The following is a 21,852-nucleotide window of genomic DNA, read 5'->3' as shown; positions in this document are numbered from 1 at the left end:
ATGTGACTTTATAATACCTAAAAAAAGTATTAAAATTGTGAAACTTCAATTTGCTATTTCTTTTGAACCAATGCCGTTCTCCACTTTTTTCTTGCGTGGAATTACTCTGAAAGACCCCTCCTACAACATATTTAAGTGGCGATAAAATTGGTGTAACCTGTTATACATATTTACCTATTTTTCATTACTCTTAAATAAAAATGTTCACAACCGTTGAATTTTCATGGTAAAAATACACATTAAGTTAGCCACCTTCGATGACTTTGACCTGGACATATATTATAGAAGTCACCCTCCTGAGTAACCTTCAGAAGGTCTTAGTCGTCGCTCGTTGCTTATTTAAAAGTTATGCACAAAAAAGTTTGAGAAATTTACAAGTTTGTGTCAGTGCTAAGGGAAGTAATTTGTTGATATGTGTGCATAGACAGTACACATGTAGACAGGGATGGGTAGGGATGAACTTCGCTTTGCGTGGATGGTTCTCTGGACAGCATTGTACTTTCCAAGCAAAGGAAGATCCACCTTACTCCACCTCATCCTTACTTATGGAGCGAAACGAGGTCTATCATTGTATGGTTTGATTTTCAACTTTCCACGCTAACCGAGGTCCACCTCCACCCACCTCTGCTTGTGGGGGAGGGGCGGTAGCCCCTTCCCCGCCTACATGTGTATATATTGTCTATGCACACATATCAGCAAATTACTTCCCTTAGCACTGACACACACTTGTAAATTTCTCAAACTTTTTTTGTTCATAACATTTAAATAAGCAACAAGCGATGGCTAAGATCTTCTGAAGATCAGTCAGGAGGGCGACTTCTATAATATATGTCAAGGTCAAGGTCATCGGAGATGGCTAACTTAATGTGTATTTTTACCTTCGTGACCAATCTTTAAATTTGAAAAAAAAAAGAAATTTCAATGTAATGGAAATAAATAATTGGAATACTAGTATGCTAAGAAGACACCTACCTATCATAATCCACTAATGGAAATGAATAATTATTGAAAATGTTTGATTTTTTGTGTGTTATTAAAAAAGAAAAAGAATTATACTTATTATATTTTTTACCTTTAAAAAATATTGTTAAATTTTCCTCTATTAACTTCGCGTAATATGACGCCGTCTAAAAATCAGAAACGTAAATCAAGAATAAATTGATAATTTATAAACTTACCACATTCCACTTTTATTTCTATATTTTAATCTTATTTTTTTATTAGTAAGTAGCAAAATTATAATTATGAAAAAAAAAGGTTAAAAATCCCTTTGAACTTTCCTCTAATCAACCTCGTTCGTCACATTATCGTTCGACACACTGCCGCAAAATTGCGCAAAACTCACTGCAGTCTCGATCGCCAGTATCGACCATCAATCAAACACGCGGAAAAGTGTACACGCAACAGTACGCGCAATATATTCGACTTCAAAAATGCCCACTTTTCGGTCAAAATGGATTTTCGGTAAATATACCGAATAGAAGACCCACCTCCGATGACCTTGACCTTGACATATATTATAAAAGTCACCCTCCTGAATGACTTTCAGAAAATCTTAGCCGTCGCTCGTTGCTTATTTAAAAGTTATGAACAAAAAAGTTTGAAAAATTGACAAGTTTGTGTCAGTGCTAAGGGAAGTAATTTGCTGATATATGTGTATAGACAGTACACATGTAGGCGGGGAAGGGACTACTGCCCCTCTCCCGCAGGCAGGGATTGGTGGGAGTGGACGTTGGTTCACGTGAAAAATTGAAAACCTCAACCGTACAATGATAGATCTCGTTTCGCCTTATAAGCAGGGGTGGGGTGGAATGAATCTCGCTTTGTGTGGAAAGTACAATGCTGTCCAGAAAACCATCTATGCAAAGCAAGGTGCACTCCATTCTTCCTCACCCCTGCTTACAGAGCGAAACAAGGTCTATCAATGTACAGTTTGAGTTTTCAACTTTTCACGCGAAGCGAGGTCCACCCCTACCCACCCTGCCTACAGGAGAGGCAGCCCCTCTCCTGCCTAAATGTGTATCGAAACTATTTGAGAAATATAATAGTTTTTTTTTTTAAGTAACCTTTTAAATAAGCAATGAGCGACGATTAAGTTATAAGAAAAAGTTACTCAGGGTCATGTTTTTGACAACATATGTCAAGGTTAAAATCAACGGAGGTGGGTCCCCTATTCGATATATTTACCGGATTTTTTTTATTAGAGACTTATTGTAACAGTAATTAATGAATTCTTTTACCTTAATAACCATTGACTCCATCTAATTGGCTGTGCCCGTTGCATGTGTGTATATCCAGGCATAAGTACGTCTATATCTTGTTCCGCTTGAATTATGAGGACCTAGTTTTTTAAAATTAACACATTAGTATTTAGCGTATTTTTGTAAATTAGTAGATTATTTTAAAATAATTGCAAAGCTGAATTATATTTAAAAAATTATTCCAATTTTTATTTTTAAAACAATTATGTAATTTATTTTTATAAGCAAAATGTAAATACTAAAAAGTTTTATTTTAATAAGACAATTTTAGCAATTATACTGTAACTAGATTTCCCCTCTCCCCAAACTCACCCATTAATTAGGAGCACCAATAGAACCCCATAAAACCTTCAATTTTCAACCCCATAGTAGCCATCCCCATAAAATTAGTAATCTTTTGGTACCAGTTTCATCAAGATCATCAACAAAAAATTAGAAAAATTTTGGCACTGGTTTCAAGAAAATTGATCCATTAATAAAAAATTATCCATTAATAAAAAATAAAACTTATCCTTAAAAAATTAAAAGACTTTTGGCACTGTTTTCAAGAAAATCGGTCAATTAATACTTATTATTTCTCAAAATTTGAATAATTTCCAAACCGGTTTTCAAAAAATCAGTAACAAAAAATTATCCATAAAAATTATCCATAAAAAAAAAATTCAGCTTGATATCTCAAAGTTTGCGGAAATTGGAGCAATCACGTACATTTTTTTTACAGAAATCGGAAACCCCTTTACTATTAGCAATTTTTTTAATTCTATTACATTCTCTAGTTCTTTCTACCCCTATTTCATATATGATTCTTTAAGATTCGGTTATTAAAAAATAATTTCAGAACCGGTTTCCAAAAAATCGGTAACGAAAAATTATACACTTTATGGCAGTCCCCGGATTGCCTAAATCATACCATCCCCGAATCACTCAACGGGTGGACGCTTTTATTCGCGGCGATGAAAAGTATTTGCTTCTTTTTTTTCCCTCTCCCCGCACTCCTCGGAAAATTCTACCTCTACTTCATATACAATTCTTTGAGATTCGGTCAATTATTTCCGGAAAAATCCAAAAAGATCGGTAACGAAAAATTATATACTTTATAGCACTCCCCGGGAAATTCTACCCCTACTTTATGTACAATTCTTTGAGATTCGGTCATTCGGAACCGGTTTCCAAAAAGATTCGTAACGAAAAATTATACACTTTATAGCACTCCCCGGGAAATTCTACCCCTACTTCATATATAATTCTTTGAGATTCAATCAATTATTTCCCGAAAAATTGGAAAAATTAGAAAAACCGGTTTCCAGAAAATCGGTAACCAAAACTGTACACATTATGGCGCTCCCCGGACCAAATCTTAAAGAATTATATATGAAATAGGGGTAGAAAAGACTGAAGAATATAATAAAATTAGAAATAGCCCAATATTTCAAATTTGCAAAAGTTAGAGCAACCGTGGGCATTTCTAAAAAAATTCAAATTTTTTTTAAAAAAGAACCCCTTTACCGATTATCGCTAAGCTCAATACCAACCTTCCTTGAATGATACTCTATCGATTAAAAAAAAACAGCCCGATATATCAATATTTGCGGAAGTTCGAGCAACCACGGACATCAAATCCGCACACACACACACACACACACACACACACACACACACACACACACACACACACACACACACACACACACACACACACACACACACACACACACACACACACACACACACACACACACACACACACACACACACACACACACACACACACATGCGGACATTTTTTTAATGCAATATTTCGACGTTTTAGAACACTGAACATATTAGCATCAAAAACTCAAAACCAATCTTTTATTTGGTTTCTTCTACCCCTATTTCATATATAATTTATTTAAATTTGGTTGATTAGACCCAACTTTATACGCAATTAAAGGTTCATATACGAAATTTATGAAAACAAAGCTTCCTCTGTGAGGAAGCAAAACCGGTTTCCAGAAAAGAGGTAACAAAAAACTATACACATCATGGCACTCCCCGGAAAATTCTATCCCTATTTCATACACTTTTGGTAAAATTCGGTCCACTAACAAATGAGTAATTCGCGGTCAGACAGACAGACAGAAGACGGTATATAGATCCGAACTGGTTTCCAGTGGCAATTAAACCCATCCTCGAAAAATTAATAAAATTTTTGAACCGAAAAATTGGAAAAATTTTTAAACCGGTTTCCAAAAAAATCGGTAACGAAAAATTATACACTTTATAGCATTCCCCGAGAAATTCTACCCCTACTTCATATACAATTCTTTGAGATTCGGTCAATTAATTCCCGAAAAATTGAAAAAATTTTGGTACCGGCTTCCAAAAAGATCGGTAACGAAAAATTATACACTTTATAGCACTCCCCGGAAAATTCTACCCCTGTTTGATCTATAATTCTTTAAGATTCGGTCAATTATTTCCCGAAAAATTAGAAAAATTAGAAAAACCGGTTTCCAGAAAATCGATAACAAAAAACTATACACATCATGGCACTCCCCGGAAAATTCTACCCCTATTTCATATACTTTTGGTAAAAATTCGGTCCACTAACGAATGAGATTCGGTCAATTATTTCCCGAAAAATTAGAAAAATTAAAAAAACCGTTTTCCAGAAAATCGGTAACGAAAAACTATACACTTTATGGCACTCCCCGCGAAATTCTACCCCTATTTCATATACTTTTGGTAAAAATTCGGTCCACTAACAAATGAGTAGTTCGCGGTCAGACAGACAGACAGACAGACAGACAGACAGACAGTAGACGGTACTTATATATATAGATGTTTCAAATTATAGAAATGTTAAATTTTTAACGTAAGTCATTTTTTACATAAATAATAAAAATAATAATAAAATAAAATATTAGTATAAATTATTAAACATTTTGTAATGTTAGAATATCTTTCATTAGTATTGGATCACGAAAACTAAGTTATTTAGTCTGTTATTATACTAAAAGATTTAGTTTTATACAGAGTATCCCGAAGCACCCTTGACAACGCTCGTGAGGAGGTAGAAGGGATCGAGATAAACAAAAAAGTCTGTATTATTTTGCGATATTCGCAATAGTTGAGTTATTAATTAATACGTCTGAGCGAATCGGCGCATGAGAAGTAGGCCGGATTTGGCATGTAAAATGGTGTGCAAACGCGGCGATTGGCGAGGGGCGTAATCACGTGTCGCTCGCTGCAAACCGAGGGAAGGGATAGCGGGCTGCTGCCCGTGTTTATGTCGCCACTCCGTCTCGCACCACGCCAAGGTTCGCTCTCTCGCACTTTCTCGCTCTCTCACGCTCTCTCACGCTCTCTCACGCTCTCACGTTTTCTCTCGCTCTCTCACGCTCTCTCTTTCTCTCTCCCCTCTCTCGACAATAAGAAAGATAAGAGAATGTGATGCTACAAATGGTATATTTACGAAAGTGAACGATCAAGAATCAATCATGAATTTACGGTAGTCTTTCGTCAATGTAAGATTCACAACTACGGTACGACACGATAAGAAATAAAATTAAATGAAAATTGTGGATGCTGAAAATAAGATATTTATGAGAAAGAAATATAAAGAACCTATCGTATGAATTTACTTATAAGCTTTCGTTAATTTACTATTCACAATTACTATAGAAAACAGTGCAATTGTCTTTTATCGGTTTTTTTTGTTCTTTCGTCAGGGTTGCGATCAATGTTCGTACAAGAATATTCGAAAACGCATATCAAAGAATGTAAAGTCTCTGGTATAAAATAATAAGCGTTTCCCGTAAGATATCTGATGTCGATACATGACGTAACGATTACAACTTGTAATCGTGTTCTGTTTGAGATGGTTCTACTCATATTTAAAAAAATATATATTATATATACGGGGTGGGAGAAAAGTATGGAAACCCTGAAAAATCTCGAAAACTATAAGTTTTACAGAAAAATGTTTCAGACAAAAGTTGTTTGGTTTCGAGGGGGCCATAAGATGGTATCATTGGTTTGACCTTGGATGGTCGTTTAAAGCTCACGTAAACAACACCTTTAATTTCTTAAATGGAAACCCCTATTTTTCAATGCATATACTTGTAGCTAATCTCGAGAGCTTTTCAAAACACTATAATAAAGTATTTTTTCATTAAGAACTTTTGGAATTATGAGGCTTGAAAGTTCTAGTATTTTGACATAAAATACAAAATATCTTGTAAAACATTAAGTTTTCGGTAATGTTACCTTAATACTTTTATGCACAGAATAATGAGACGAATCAATTGGTATGAAAAAAAGGCACAGTTCCTTTAAGAAAAAATATGTAATTTGCAACACGCATCTGCATACTTTTTCTTAAAAGCAACTATGTCTTTTTTTCATACCAATTGATTCGTCTCATTATTCTGTGCATGAAAGTATTAAGGTAACATTACCGAAAACTTAATGTTTTACAAGATATTTTGTATTTTATGTCAAAATACTAGAACTTTCAAGCCTCATAATTCCAAAAGTTCTTAATGAAAAAATACTTTATTATAGTGTTTTGAAAAGCTCTCGAGATTCGCTACAAGAATATGCATTGAAAAATAGGGGTTTCCATTTAAGAAATTAAAGGTGTCGTTTACGTGAGCTTTAAACGACCATCCAAGGTCAAACCAATGGTACCATCTTATGGCCTCCTCGAAACCAAACAACTTTTGTGTGAAACATTTTTCTGTAAAACTTATAGTTTTCGAGATTTTTCAGGGTTTCCATACTTTTTTCCCACCCTGTATATATATTGCTTTCAAAAATAATTGTTGCGCAACTACTTTTAAAAAATAAAACTCAAGTGGTACGTATCTTTGTATTCCCATTCAAGGGTCTTCTCATTCCAACCCAAGCTTTAATTCTTTTTAACAAAATTATAATATTACAAAAAATCATTTTAATCACAAAGAATTAAAGAGATAACAGTACAAAATAAAAATATTTAATTAAAATAAAATAAAGAAATTTTTCTTGTAAAAAAAATTTGGCGCTAGACCTTGAAATTTAATAAAGTACTAAAATTTTGATTGAATTTAATAAAGCATAAAATTTTTGATTGAATAAGAAAGCAAAACATAATTTAGGGAAGTATGCAACGGGAGTAAAAAAGCAGCGCCAAGTTTTTTTACAAGAAAAATTTATTTATTTTATTTTAATTAAATATTTTTATTTTGTATTGTTATCTCTTTAATTCTTTGTGATTAAAATGATTCTTTGTAATATTATAATTTTGTTAAAAAGAATTAAAGCTTGGGTTGGAATGAGAAGACCCTTGAATGGGAATACAAAGATACGTACCACTTGAGTTTTATTTTTTAAAAGTAGTTGCGCAACAATTATTTTTCAAAGCAATATATATATATATATACATATTCTCTTTGCAATTGGCGCAATTTAAAGATTTCACATCTTTTTTTGAAATACATATCACTTGGGTTGAGTTAGGTAACGCAATTTTGTGAATTATTTTGTTAGGTTATTATTTTACTTACCTCAACGAACTTCGTGATTCTTAATAAAAGTTTGTCGATGGATTTTCTAAGCCATAATTTGGTATCGGTTACAGTCTGATCATTGCGACTTCGACCAGTATGTAGTTTCTTCGCTACGTCACCAATTAATTCCTGTATATTTATAAAACAATTATAATGACATAATAATCTCTTATTAATGTATAAAGCAGGGAGCATTTAAAAATTAAAATATTAATTAAAGAATACGGATATCTTACAAAGATTTGATTTGTATAAAATTCTGTGTATAGAATACAGGATATTTATATAGAAAATAAATATTTTGTAAAGATGTTGAAACTAGGATTAATAATGCCATTGTATGTAAAACATAGAAGGCCAACTGGTTAACAACAAAAAAATTTATTTAAGATATTTAATTTAAAAAAATCAGAGGAACTTTTCCTTTTACTTTATCATATATCTACACAGAGAAAAAAGATATGATGCATACAACCAAAGATATTTAGTTGCAAGCAATATAGCTGCATCACCCTAGTTATCTTTGAATGATGATTATGTGTTTGCTTGATATGACTTATTTACTTTGATCAACTACATCAATGCCCATACAGTACCGATTGTTACAGCAATGTTTCAAAAGCATTTCATTCTTACACATTTTATGTGAATTTTATTTATTAACACTCATCTGGAACGGAAGCGGTGAAACGCGCAAAAAGAATCGCGAGAAAGATAATAGGTGTGATTTTGAACAGCACCAGCGTGAAAAGGTAAAAAAAATTAACTTTCCTGCTGTTCGGCAACAATAATAAAGTAGGGGGTATTCGCTATATATACACGATGTTCCATTTTAAATGTCATAAGCAAATATCTCGAAAAATATGGAAGACATGGAAAAACGTTTTAGACAAAAGTTGTAGTATATATCAAGGAGAACAAATAATGATAAAACAATTTAAAAAAAAGATATGTAGTTGCATATTGGAAAATACATAATTTTTTTGCAAAGCAACAATGTGTTTTCTTTACACCAATTGATTTATCTTATTATTCTGTATCTAAAAGTGTCAAGGTAGTTACAAAAAAATTTACAAAATATTTTATACTTTATGTCGAAATGTACCCGAATAGAACATGAAATATCTCGTAAACTATTAATTTTGGTAAAATTTTACAATAACGGACCCAGCCCCGATGACCTTGACCTTGACATACGTCGTCACCCTCCTGAGTGAGCTTCAGAAGGTTTTAGTCGTCGCTCGTTTTTTATTAAAAAGTTATTAACAAAAAAAGTTTGGAAAATAGAGCAGTTATTTTGAATAAAAATGACTAATATGTATGTGGAAATAGCACATGTATGAACAAAGGAAAGTCTTTTAAAGCAGTGAATGAAAATTTTAAAGCAGTGGAAAGCCCACGCATGTACTTTGAAGGAACACTATGTGTCTAGTTTAACAATAGTGGAGCCTCCCGCAGGTGGGCAGAACTTATTGCCTCCACGCATACACATACGCGTGGAAAGTTATAAACCTATGTGGCACCTCGTTTCGCGTGGAAAGTGTATGCGTGGAGGCAGTAGGTTCCGCCCCCCTGCGGGGACTCCACTATTGTTAAACTAGACACATAGTGTGCCTTCAAAGTACATGCGTGGGCTTTCCACTGCTTTAAAATTTCCATTCACTGCTTTAAAAGACTTTCCTTTGTTCATACATGTACTATTTCCATATATATATTGTACAAGTCGTTTATGCCTTTCAATACTCAAAATAACTGCTATATTTTTCAAACTTTTTTTGTAAATAACTTTTTAATAAAAAACGAGCGACGGCTAAAACCTTCTGAAGGTCACTCAGGAGGGTGACCTTGACAACATATGTCAAGGTCAAGGTCATCGGGGCTGAGTCCGTTATTGTAAAGTTTTACCGTTTATTTTTTTATATTCTGAAGCTGAGACACTTTATGAAGTAGAATAAATTATATGTACTTATAATTCTTATGCATATTATGTATTTTTTTATTAAACATATTTCAGAAGTCGTATTTACATTTGTTATATAAATATTATAATTATATATAACAAATACTAAATAAAAGCATACACTAAAAATACTAATTATGTATATTTTATATATAATAATTTTTATTGTAACTGTTCAGTAGGGGAGACCGGGGCTAATTTTCTCAAAATAATAAAATAAAAAAATAATTTCTAAAATATTTTTTATTTGTTTCAATACCCTAGTAGCACAACTTTATTGCAGCAATATTGGTTAACAATACCTTTCATATTAAGTATAGATTAATTTTTTATATTGGTCCAACATTGTAAAGTAGACGCCTTTTCTTTTTGAGCCAATATTGAATTCTAATATTGAATTAACATATTGACTTTATCTTTAACCAAGATTGGCTCTAATAACTCAGATAGCAAAGAGAATTAAAAGAGAATTTTTTTTTAATTTCTGAATTATAAAATGAATTATTTCTTCGTATTATTTCTGCTTTAAAAAAACTTTTAAGAGTTCAAACATCAGAAAAAACATAAAATGTACTAGTGCATTTTGCCATCTCTGCACTATGTGATATTGAAAGTATCATTCAACCCTTTCTGACTTTTTTCTAGAAATAATTAGTATCTAATTGATGTCATACTAAAGGTTTTTAGGATTGTTGATTATAATTCTGTAGTCAAAATTTCAAAATTTAAAATGGCGGATCTAATATAACGAATAAAATGTAAAATTTATTTGAATTTGAATGAAACTTGTATTCTAGGGGTTTTTAAGATCGCTAATTTGAAATATCAGTTGTTTCCATATTTACATTTTGTCAGCAACATTAGATTTGACATATTGTATTTAAAAATTTCGACTTTAGATTCGTAATCAGCGACTCGAAAAACCCCTGAAAAATCAGTTTCACTCAAATCCAACAAAATTTAGTATTTTGGTCCGTCATATTAAATCTGCTATTTTTAATTTTGAAATTTTTACTGCAGATTCGTCAGTGACCTCTAAAACCTATATGTATCAACTTACATGTGAATACGACAAAATTTAGCATTTTGGTTCGCTATATTAAATCCATCATTTTGAAATTATGTAGCGATTTTTTTCATATAGATCTTACGTTGACCTTTAAAATAAACCAGAGAAAGAACTCGTCATCTTAATTTTTGTTGAAGATATATGTATTTTATACTTTTACTCCATTTTACGAGTTTTTGACGAGATATACATGAAGGGTAAAACACAAGAATGATGATTTTTTTCATGAAGAGTCCTATAATTCTTCTTTAAAATGAACCCAAGAAGACAATCGCTATCTTTATTTTTTAGAAGATATGAATTTTTGAAGTTACTGGGACGTATATACACCAGGCACGAGAGGGTTAAGCTGATCCGCAGCGAAAAATATTAAGACCAAATGTGTCATAGGCTCGCCTTTTATTCTAGCGCATGAGGATTTTTGCTTACAAGAAAGTAGGGGAGACTTTCGGAGGTCAAAAGTGAAATATTGGTTAAGACATTCCCAATGTAAACAATGTTCAACAAAATATGTTGCCAATGTATTGTACTACTAGGGTAAGAACTTTATAATTTTTATGCGATATTATGGTCCTTGCATTCTGGACATAATGAGAGAGAGAGAGAGAGAGAGAGAGAGAGAGAGAGAGGAGAGAGGAGAGGGAGAGGGAGAGGGAGAGGGAGAGGGAGAGGGAGAGGGAGAGGGAGAGGGAGAGGGAGAGGGAGAGGGAGAGGGAGAGGGAGAGGGAGAGGGAGAGGGAGAGGGAGAGGGAGAGGGAGAGGGAGAGGGAGAGGGAGAGGGAGAGGGAGAGGGAGAGGGAGAGGGAGAGGGAGAGGAGAGGGAGAGGGAGAGGGAGAGGGAGAGGGAGAGGGAGAGGGAGAGGGAGAGGGAGAGGGAGAGGAGAGGAGAGAGAGAGAGAGAGAGAGAGAGACGGCAAGAAACTTATACTAGTTGTATACGTGGATGATGGGTTGGTTGGAGCAACTGATACACTAGGTTTAGAAGTTTTTCTTAGAGATCTGAAATCGGAATTTAAAATAATATCAAAAGAAGCAGAGTACTTTTTAGGACTTGAGATTAAACAAAAGGAAAGTAACATTAAAATAAGTCAGAAAGCTTATGCAAAAAGAATTCTTGAGCGCTTTAATTTCTTAAATTGCAAGCCAATCTCAACGCCGATGCTGAAGAGTCCTGAAACTTCCAGAACAGGGAAAGATGATATCAAGGAGCACAAGTTTCCATACAGACAAGCAGTCGGTACACTGATGTACCTGATGGCACAAGACCAAATTTGGCTTACAGTGTGGGATTCTTGTCAAGATCACTCGAGAACCCATCTGAAGAAGATATTGTTCGAGTCAAGAGAATATTTCGATACATTGCAGAGACTATCGATTTGGGGATAGTTTATTCCCGGGTAGCAAGGTGACGTTTATTTAACGTCATTTTTTGGTCATGTTCTGACGATTGCGACGTTATAAAATGACGTCAAAGTGCCGTAAAAATGACGTACTTTTGTCTCATCTCCGTGACGTCATATATTGACGTCACTAATACGTAATTAATGACGTCGCCGGGACGAAATAAAAGTACGTCAGATTTTGAACATTTGGACGTCATCTTGGAATGGCAGTCACAAGACTGACCATAAAATGTCGTCAAATAGACGACAACTTTTTAATCTACATTATTTTTTATGAAATTAAAATGTTAAAATGTCCACTTGATAAACGTTTATAAAAAAACGTTTTTCTTCTTTATCTATTAAAAAAAAAACGCTTTTTTAACTGTTTCTTTACGTATCATGTGCATATATAGCCCCGCTCTCTCAAGGCGGTCACCCATCCTAGTACAGTACCGCGCCCGTGTTGCTTGACTTCGATGATCCAGTGAACAGTGACGATCTTCTGACCCTGATGCTTCCTTAGTAACTGTACTTGTCTATAACAAGTACATCTTTAAAGTGTTCAAAAATCTTGTAATGATATCTTCTTGATAGCTATAACACTGCATGAAATAGTTATCATTGTCTTATAAACGTCCATTATTATTAGTCGCCGACGTCATAGACCAAAAATGACTAAAAATAGACGTCATTATGTCGATGTCGTCTTCTGACGTCACTTTGCTCCTTGGGTTGGGTACTGGTCTACAAACTGACGAACCAGATACGTCGTGTTAAAGTCAGTCAACTAACGTCTTTTATTAGTCTAAAGTCTGACGTCTCAGGTAAGTCGTATTAACGTCAGTTAACTAACATCTTTTATTAGTCTAAAGACTGACGTCTCAGGTACGTCATATTAACGTCAGTTAACTAACATCATTTATTGGTCTATAATCTGACGAACCAGGAACGTCGTATTAAAGCGATTTAACTAACGTCTTTTATTGGTCGAAATTCTGACGTCTTAGGTACGTCGTGTTAACGTCAGTTAACTAACATCATTTATTGGTTTACAATCTGACGAACCAGGAACGTCGTATTAAAGTGATTTAACTAACGTCTTTTATTGGTCGAAATTCTGACGTCTCAGATACGTCGTACAATGGATAAATAACTAACGTCATTAAATGGGCACTAATCTAACGTTACTTGGACGTTATAGTTTGGTTAAATTGTCGAAGTGTTTTTATGGTTATACAAATGACGTCAATGGTACGTTATAATGAGGTCATTCTACGATTAGTTATTATTTCGTCAAAAAAATCACGACATTTATACGTCTTAAGTTGGTAAAATGACGTCGTACCCAAAAAATGACGAATTATTGACGTCATATTAACGTCACCTTGCTACCTGGGTTGTCACAACACAAATAATTCTAGAATGTTTCAGTGATGCAGATTTCGGAGGATGTACAAAAACTGGTCGATCGACTTCGGGAGTAGTTGTCACATACAGAGCTGTTTCGTGGCTGAGTCAGAGGCAGGCGATGGTAGCTACTTCGACAACAGAAGCGGAGATCGTAGCTGCAAATGAAGCGGCTAAATAAGTCATTTGGCTGAGCAAATTATTCGAAGGCATCGTGAAATTAAAGCAAGTTCCGGTTCTTCAAGTGGATAATTCTGCGGCAATAAGATTAGCTCAAAATCCAGAATTCCACCGTAGAACAAAACATATTGCAATCAAGCACTTTTTCATTTTTATTCGAGAGAAGATAATCGAAATAAGGCTAGCCATTCAACAAACTTCAACTGAGGAACAAGTTGCGGACATCATGACGAAGCCTCTACCCAGAATACGTCTGAAGAGTTTCTGCAATCGATTGGGACTTTCATAAAAGAAAAGTTTTTTTTTGTTTGATGTTCCAAAGATACTGTATTAACTTTAAATTAATAAGGGAAAGTGTTAAAGTAGAGAGAGATACAATGTATTAATATAAAGTAATGTGTCCACCAAGAGAGGGCACTGAGTACAGTCGAGTTAGAGACAGAGAGAGATTCAATTAGAGAGTACATACATACAAAATTCGTTTCACTTTTTTACAGAGTTGAAAACCGAAGCCAAAATATGAACCGGTTTGAGTTCAAAAACCGCTCCGAAAACCGAGTAAATTTATGGAGTAAATTATTTGGAACCTGGGATGTAAACCAAACCGAACCGATTGAAGTTTGTACGCTCCGAAAGAACGGAGCAAATTTTGAATTTTAAAATTGCTCCGGTATCGAACCGGAGCATAAAAAACCGGTTTTAAAACGGTTTCTTTATTTTAAAAGAAGTTAATTTATATGTATTGTCACGTCTTTTTCACTCCCGGTCGTACCTGGGGCGTGCGACGGATCAAAAGGGGTCCGGGGAGAGAAGGGTGATGGGCCTCTCCGACGACTCCTCGCACGGCTCGGTAATCCGACGCGAAACTTTAATATTGGGCGCCAGACGCGTAGACACGCGTCCACGAAATACTCCAATACCGCGAAAATCTGGAAACACAAAACGCAAGAGATCCGGCGTGCGAGAGAGCGGCCAGCTCGACTAATGAGTGTGGGCTGGGTTGATAAAAGGGCAACGCAACATTCGGCGGGGTGACGCGTAAATCACACTCACATAGTTAATGAAATTAGAGAACAAGGTTTATTGTAAAGAGTCGTGTAATTAATGAACAAAAGAAGGATAAAATTATGAGATTCAGACATTAATTGTGTAATTAATAAGCAAAAAAAGGTGAGAATACCAGACTCAGACATTAGATAAATTTTTCCGATTGTAAATGAACGCAGTTAGATAACGTAGCATGAAAGATTTTAGTCTCGAGCTTGGATGAAATACAGTAAACGGAACAGATTAAATAATACGTTAATTCACAGCAGACGCGCGGAATGCGCCGTTATCAAGAAAATTAAACTTACAACTAACATAGAATATCGGCAAAACGACACAGCCGAATATGAAATGACCGGAATAGACGCGAAATAATAGTATCGATAACACGAAGTATCGCGAAGTAGTGGTGGGTCACGCTCCGAGCGCGTGAACGCCACGTCCAACGCCGCACAGGAATTCTGTCGCCAAATTGTCTTAATCTAACGCAAGTACCTTAATCTAACGCGAGTGTCTTAATCTAACGCGAGCAATAATTGTAGCGCAAGGGGCGTCCAAGCGCAACACGCTATCGTCAGCGATACTTCAACGCGAAGAGTGATGGGCAGAGGCCCTTGACGCAACGCAAAATACGGTAACTAACGCGAAAATACGAAATTCTCGCGAGTAACACGCGAGATACTATAACTAACGCGAAGATAGGAAATTACCGTGAGCAACAAAGGGGCGCAATAATGAACGCGAACGTCATTTTAACGCGACTCGTATCCTAACGCAAACACAGTCTGAACGCAATTCTTCGCACGCGAAAATCAGACGGAACGCCATAATAGACGCGAATCACATTCTAACGCAATTATCTTAACGCGAGACGCCGAGCGCCATTACTCTAGTGAGAAACCGTGCAACGCGAGTAACACGCGAAAAGAATTACCGAGTTAACGCGAATAATCATCCTAATGCAATTAAGGCGTCAATTAGTCCGACACGAATAACATACCCGAACGCCAGAAATACCCGAACGCGAATAATAATCCAACGCGAATAATCCCTGAACGCACTTATTCTAACGCGAGAAACGACCAAACGCAAGTAATAATCTCACGCCAATCCCATCTCAACGCGAGGACCATCGGAACGCAATTACTCCAACGCGTACAATTCCCGAACGCGAATGATACTCGGACGCGAATATCCTAATGCACGAAATTGCCGAACACGAAATGTTCGAACGCAATTACTGTCGCGCGTGGAATCTAAGTCTCGACCGTACGAATTGCGACGCATAAAGAAAACGCGCGGACGCGAACGCGAAGGTCGCGAGACGGGGCGAATTCCCGATATCGGAACTCGTCATCGACGCATCGGCCGCGATCTCCAGAGGCGCGCAATTCTCGGTCAAGATCCCGTGGCCACGAGACCATTCCGGTGCCCCTCGCTATCGTTCTCGATCGCGAAATCTACGCCTGGTCGGCGAGCAACGTCGACATTGAATTATTCTCGAGCGAGAGCGCAACCCGGAGGGCGGTATCGTGGCTTTACATGCTGAATATTACCGAGGCCACCTCACCGTTCGTCAGCTCTCCCTCGAAGCTCCTCGTCGTCGCCCCAAGGGTCGGGAGAATCGCCACGAGAATCGACAAGAATATTGCTGGAAAATCGACAAGAGATATCGCGACGGAACTTTGACGCGTGTGTCGGCTGTCGAGGACGATCCAGGAGTGCTCCCGAAATTTCGCTTGATGGCGGAATCAATTGCGCGCCCCACCCCAGGCGTACGCAGCCGCTCGACGCTATAGCGCGGACCAATTAGGGGCGAGCCCGCAAGCTCGCGACGTATCCTTGCGCAGAACCGACAATCCCGGCTCCCGCAGGGCGCTTAAGGTTTCCTCGCGCGCACGATGATTTCGCCGGGATCTTTCCCGGTAGCGGACGAGACGCTAATGTCCCCGTGTTTCTCGTTTCGGTCCGGGAATGGTGGCCATCCATCCCGGAGTCCTTTTTGCAGGTTAGGAGGGCAGGCGAAGTTCATTCCGCCCCGGCGTCCCGGGGCCCTGCCTCCACGGGTCCGTCCGTCGCCGTATCACGCGCCGCGCGCGTGTCCTTCCGCGCTCTCTTGCGCCCGTCGGCCTGCGAGTCTCGCCGCGGTCGATCGATATTTTAGCTCGATTCCCTTCGGTCGACTCAGCACCTTAGGATCCGCTGCATCTCCTCAGGAACTCCAGTCTCAGCTCGGTGAGGCGCCATCGTATCAATACAAAATAACAAAAAAGGATCAAAATACGGAAACGCAATTATAATTATGCCCCTGGAGATCTCACGCTCTGACTCTGTGAACCGTCCTCGGGCGCGAAACGAATAATTATCGAAAACCCGTGCCTTGTGACGGCGGCGGGGCGCTACCACGATGCAGCGAAACTGCAACGTCACAGTATATATATATATATATATATATATTATATTATATATAGAGAACAAAATAAAAAATTAGTATATTATATATATTTATAATAAATTACCTACATATATGTTATATATATCAGTCGGAGACAAATAAACGAATAATGGCTATTAAATTTTGCGACAATAAAATAATAATAATAATATTTTATTTATTTAAAAAATAAACACAAAATGGAAATCATTTTATGATAGAAGCTGGTCCCTAAAGGATTAGCTGTTATTTATGGTAGGCAACACAATTTTGGAATTTTTTAAAGTAGTAATCTGGAACGAAAAAATATAATATATGTTCCCGTTCCAGATTACCACTTTAAAAAATTCCAAATTTGTGTAACATATTGTTCCGTTCCAGATTACCACTTTAAAAAATTCCAATATTGTGTTGCCTACCATAAATAACAACTAATCCTATAGGGACCAGCTTCTATCATAAAATAACTTCCGTTTTGTATGTGTTTATTTGTTAAATAAATGAAATATTATTATTATTATTTTGTTGTCGCAAAATTTAATAATTTTTATTCGTTCATCGTTCTCTGATTGATATATATAACAATACTACATATATATAATTTATTGTACATATAATGTATTAATTTATTATTTTGTTCTGTATGTACTAACTTTTTAAATAAAGAAACCGCTCCAAAACCAGTTTTTTATGCTCCGGTTCGATACCCCGGAGCATTTTCAGTTATAATAAAAAACGGTTTGTTCAGGATCGAAGCGATTTTATAATTCGAAATTTGTTCCGTTCTCCCGGAGCATACAAGTTTCAACGGTTCGGTACAGTTTACAACCCTGCTTTTTCATACAAAAGATTGTAAGCTTTATAAATAAAGTGGCTGTCCTATCTGGTCAATGTAAAGCAAATATTACTCTGTATAATTGCGCACCTAAACGTGACTCGTTAGTTAACCTGACGCGGTCATATAGAAACATCCGTAACAGACCCTTGGATGGGAATACAAAGATACACTTAGATTTTACTTTTTGAAAGTAGTTGCATAGCAATTATTTTTCAAAGCAATATATGTATTCTGTTTGTAATTAGCGCAATTTAAAGATTTCATATATATATATATATATATTTTTTTTAATACATATCACTTGGGTTAAGTTAGGTAACGCAATTTTGTGATATAATAATTTTGTTAATAAGAAATATAAAACTAGGGGAGACTGGGGCTAGTTGGTACATGAGGCAAGTGTATACACGGCAATTATTTTAAAAATGACAAAAGATAATATTGCATAAAAAAATATAGTATTTCCGCAAAAACATTGCGATAATATTTCAATTAGTTATTTTAGGCTGAGTAGCGTATTTTCACAAACAGAAAATATTTTTAGTTTTGTATAGCCAAAAGTAAAATAAATCAGTGATGTATTAAATGTTATATTTATAAATCTGGTCATCATATCATAATTCTAACTGTGTCTTTAAAATCTTTACTTTAAACGTAATAACTTCCAGTTATGTTAATGTCTTAAAACATTTTTTTGTTTGCCTTTTGATTTCTTCGGGGTTTTAGGAATTGATTTTACTTGGAATGGTGACACAACTGAACTCGAAAAGCTTTCTATTGCCATGTCATAAGAACACCCAGGAATAGGACTTGTAGAATGATGACATCTGGGTTTATCTCATTTTCTTCCATGGTTGAAGGATTATCTACATGAAGACCAATATTTGCAGGGACTTCTATAATTGGATTACCAGGTTCGTCACAAATCCTGAAATCTTCTTCACTGAATACATGACGATTACAAGGGAAAAGACCAGTTTTCTTAAATGCATTGATAAAGTTTTGTACCTTTTTATAGGCAGCTTTTTTGTAGGCTTTTTAAAAAAGCATGCCTACTTGACCATTGGTCTCCTGTCGTCCAGGATTGTTTCAATAGCTTGCACGTAATAAGTCTTTAGAGGAAACATAAATCCGACGTCCATCAGCTGCATCTTGTGTGTTGAATGTGGCGGTACACAATAGAAATGTGATTTGCACGTGTAATATCTATTACGTCAATGTTTCTTGTGTGCATGTAGTGACCATCGAGTATCAAAATGACAGGATCATCTGGGCTTACAGTGAATAAAAGGATGCAGCCACTTCGTAAATAAATCAGTCTGTATCCATCCTGAAGGATGGTAGCCGTCTATTGATTCAGGTGGAGTGCCATCCATTAATTCTGGTGATTTGTTTTTGCATGGAAAAATCAGAAATAGTGGGATGTAATGTCCAGTAGCATTCATACACGTAACAATTGTAATAAGCTTGCCTCTTTCTAAAGATGTAAAAGCGTAGATTTGTTTTTTGCCTTTTAAGCTCAAAATCTTTAAATGTTTGTGTTGAACAACTGTTATACCTGTTTCATCTACATTGTAGATACGGTGTGGAGAGTAATTTATTTTGGTTAACTCGGGTTCACATATGTAAAAAAAATGTTAACATTTTCTTGAGTAAATCCTTTAACCCGTGCCGCCAAAACAGCTTGAGGAGTTCGTATCGACAATGTAGGATATCTTTAGAGGAAATCTTTGAGCCATTTCTTAGCTATCATCTTAGATTGGCTGAAGGGGTGTTTAAGATTATTCCTAATTACCAACTGGAAAGCCAAAAGACGAATATCTCTTAATTGCAAACCATAATATCTTTCGTCTAACTGTATATATATATATATATGCAGTATTTAACTAATTCCTCTTCTATAACTTCGGGAAGCGCTGGTTTCCTTCCTGTATGAAGTTGAGTAAATGAAGACGAATCTTGTTAACTCTTGACATAACGTTCGAGCGTGTGTTTAAAAACACCAAACGGTTTAGAGGATTTTAAATATCCTATTTCTTTGTTACACACTGCTTGAACTACGGCATTTATCAAAGATTGGGTTCATTTTTGCCGCTTCTTCGAATTTATCTGAAAGAGTAGAGAACTCACACACCTACTTGTAGAAAAAAGTCTCATATTAGGCACCTTTACTCTACTGTTTGGCAAAAAGTCTCAATCGGCGCAGGCATCCAAATAATAAAGTTTTTTTTCGGTATTTTCCATTATTTGTGTAATTTTTTCTTTTTTGTTTATTTGCATTGGTTTTACTTTCTCTCCGCCAGTTTTCTTTATTATTTAATTCATTTTCACTTTCATAAGATATAACAAATATGTTTCTTTCCTTCTATGACTCTTTCTTTTAATGAAGTGGAGGTTTTAACATAACATGCGTTAAATTCTAATTCGGATGGAAGAGTGTTACTGCTCAATTTCGTACTTTTTTGAAAAAGCGATGGAGAAACAGTAAATGATATAGATGTTTCAGTTATCTTAATCTCATTATTAATCAGATATATTTTTTTCCTATTTTGTTTAATGAAAGTTGTTTTGTACTATCATTTACTGTAACTTGTACATCATTTTTCGTCGTTGTACTGACATGAGTGATGTTTTGTTACACATGATGTACGTTGAACTTCGTGTCTTTTCTTCGATGGATACAGATTTAACTGTGGAATCTGATCGTGGTCTTGTAATTTAAGGGTCTGAGATTATATTTTTAACTTTACTGTGCTCTGCGTATGTTAATCTTAACCCTAGAACACCACAACTTCTTAAAAGTCCCGATTCCATGACACTGGGTGTATGATACCCAGAGTAATTTTAATTATTTATCAATAACTTTTCGAAAAGTCGATATTTTTGAATATGTTTTTTTTTTATTTAAAGGCCAGAATGTCAGGAACGCGACTGTGTCATTGTAATTACAATTAACATTTAAAAACAAAAGTCAATTTCGGAAAAAGCTCGAGTAGAAATTTCCTGACTCACAAAAAAGCGCTATTTGCTTCTAAAAATTACTTTTTCTTTCAACGTTGTATTGTATAAAAAGACTAACCATTTGTTGAAGGTAAAGGATGTAATTTTTTAGACAGAAATAAGAAATAATAATTTCTTTAAAAAATATATTGTTTAGACGTGACAAAAGTTGACTAAATGCAAAAGCACTCACATTTCACATTGGATGTAGCACACCCAATATTCTTTTTATTGACATACCATACATCTACTAAACGGCAGATAAAGCTGTGCAGCATGAGAAGTCAAAGAGGGAGAACAAAAGTTTATTTACCTTACCACTTTGATTTTCTAACTTTCACTATATGTATAGAAATAGCGGGCATTTTAATAACAAACGTGGGTGTGCTGCACCTAGTGTGATGTTCTAGGGTTAACTTTCCATCGAGATAGTTAGAATGTTCGATTACAAACTCATCCATTCTCATTGGTAATCTACCTTTGAAAATGACAAGCTTTTTATATTAGAAAACGCCCCTTCAACTGACGACGATTCAGTCACCGTCTATTTTGAAATGTAGACGCATTATACTAATCCACAGAAGTACAAATGTCATTAAATTTTTTAATTTAGATGCAGCAGTTGGATTATATAAAGCATTGAGTACGTCGCCATCAACAAATTGTTCTGCCAGTACTTGAGCAGTGGTGAATATTCCGTAACCTCACGTTTTCCAACAAGATATTCCATCGTCAGA

General features: G+C 35.6%; 1 protein-coding gene across 1 annotated transcript in view; it reads right to left on the bottom strand.

Moving 5' to 3' along the window:
- Positions 1–2,216: 2,216 nt before the first annotated feature.
- Positions 2,217–21,852, bottom strand: part of LOC139782981 (argininosuccinate lyase-like) — a 94,008-nt gene continuing 74,372 nt past the window's right edge. Inside the window, exons 5-6 of the mRNA XM_071722078.1 lie at positions 7,793–7,924; positions 2,217–2,341 (exon numbers count right to left, since the gene is read on the bottom strand). Of these exons, the coding sequence (XP_071578179.1) occupies positions 2,237–2,341; positions 7,793–7,924 (237 nt within the window). The 3' untranslated portion in view covers positions 2,217–2,236. The remainder of the gene's footprint in view (positions 2,342–7,792; positions 7,925–21,852) is intronic.

Source organism: Temnothorax nylanderi, unplaced genomic scaffold (genome assembly GCF_030848795.1).
Source record: "Temnothorax nylanderi isolate EJ_2023f unplaced genomic scaffold, tnyl_v1.0 TNYL_tig0458_pilon, whole genome shotgun sequence".
Lineage (NCBI taxonomy): Eukaryota > Metazoa > Arthropoda > Insecta > Hymenoptera > Formicidae > Temnothorax > Temnothorax nylanderi.
Note: the sequence above shows the minus strand (reverse complement) of the source record. Positions and strands in the feature narration are given on the sequence as shown.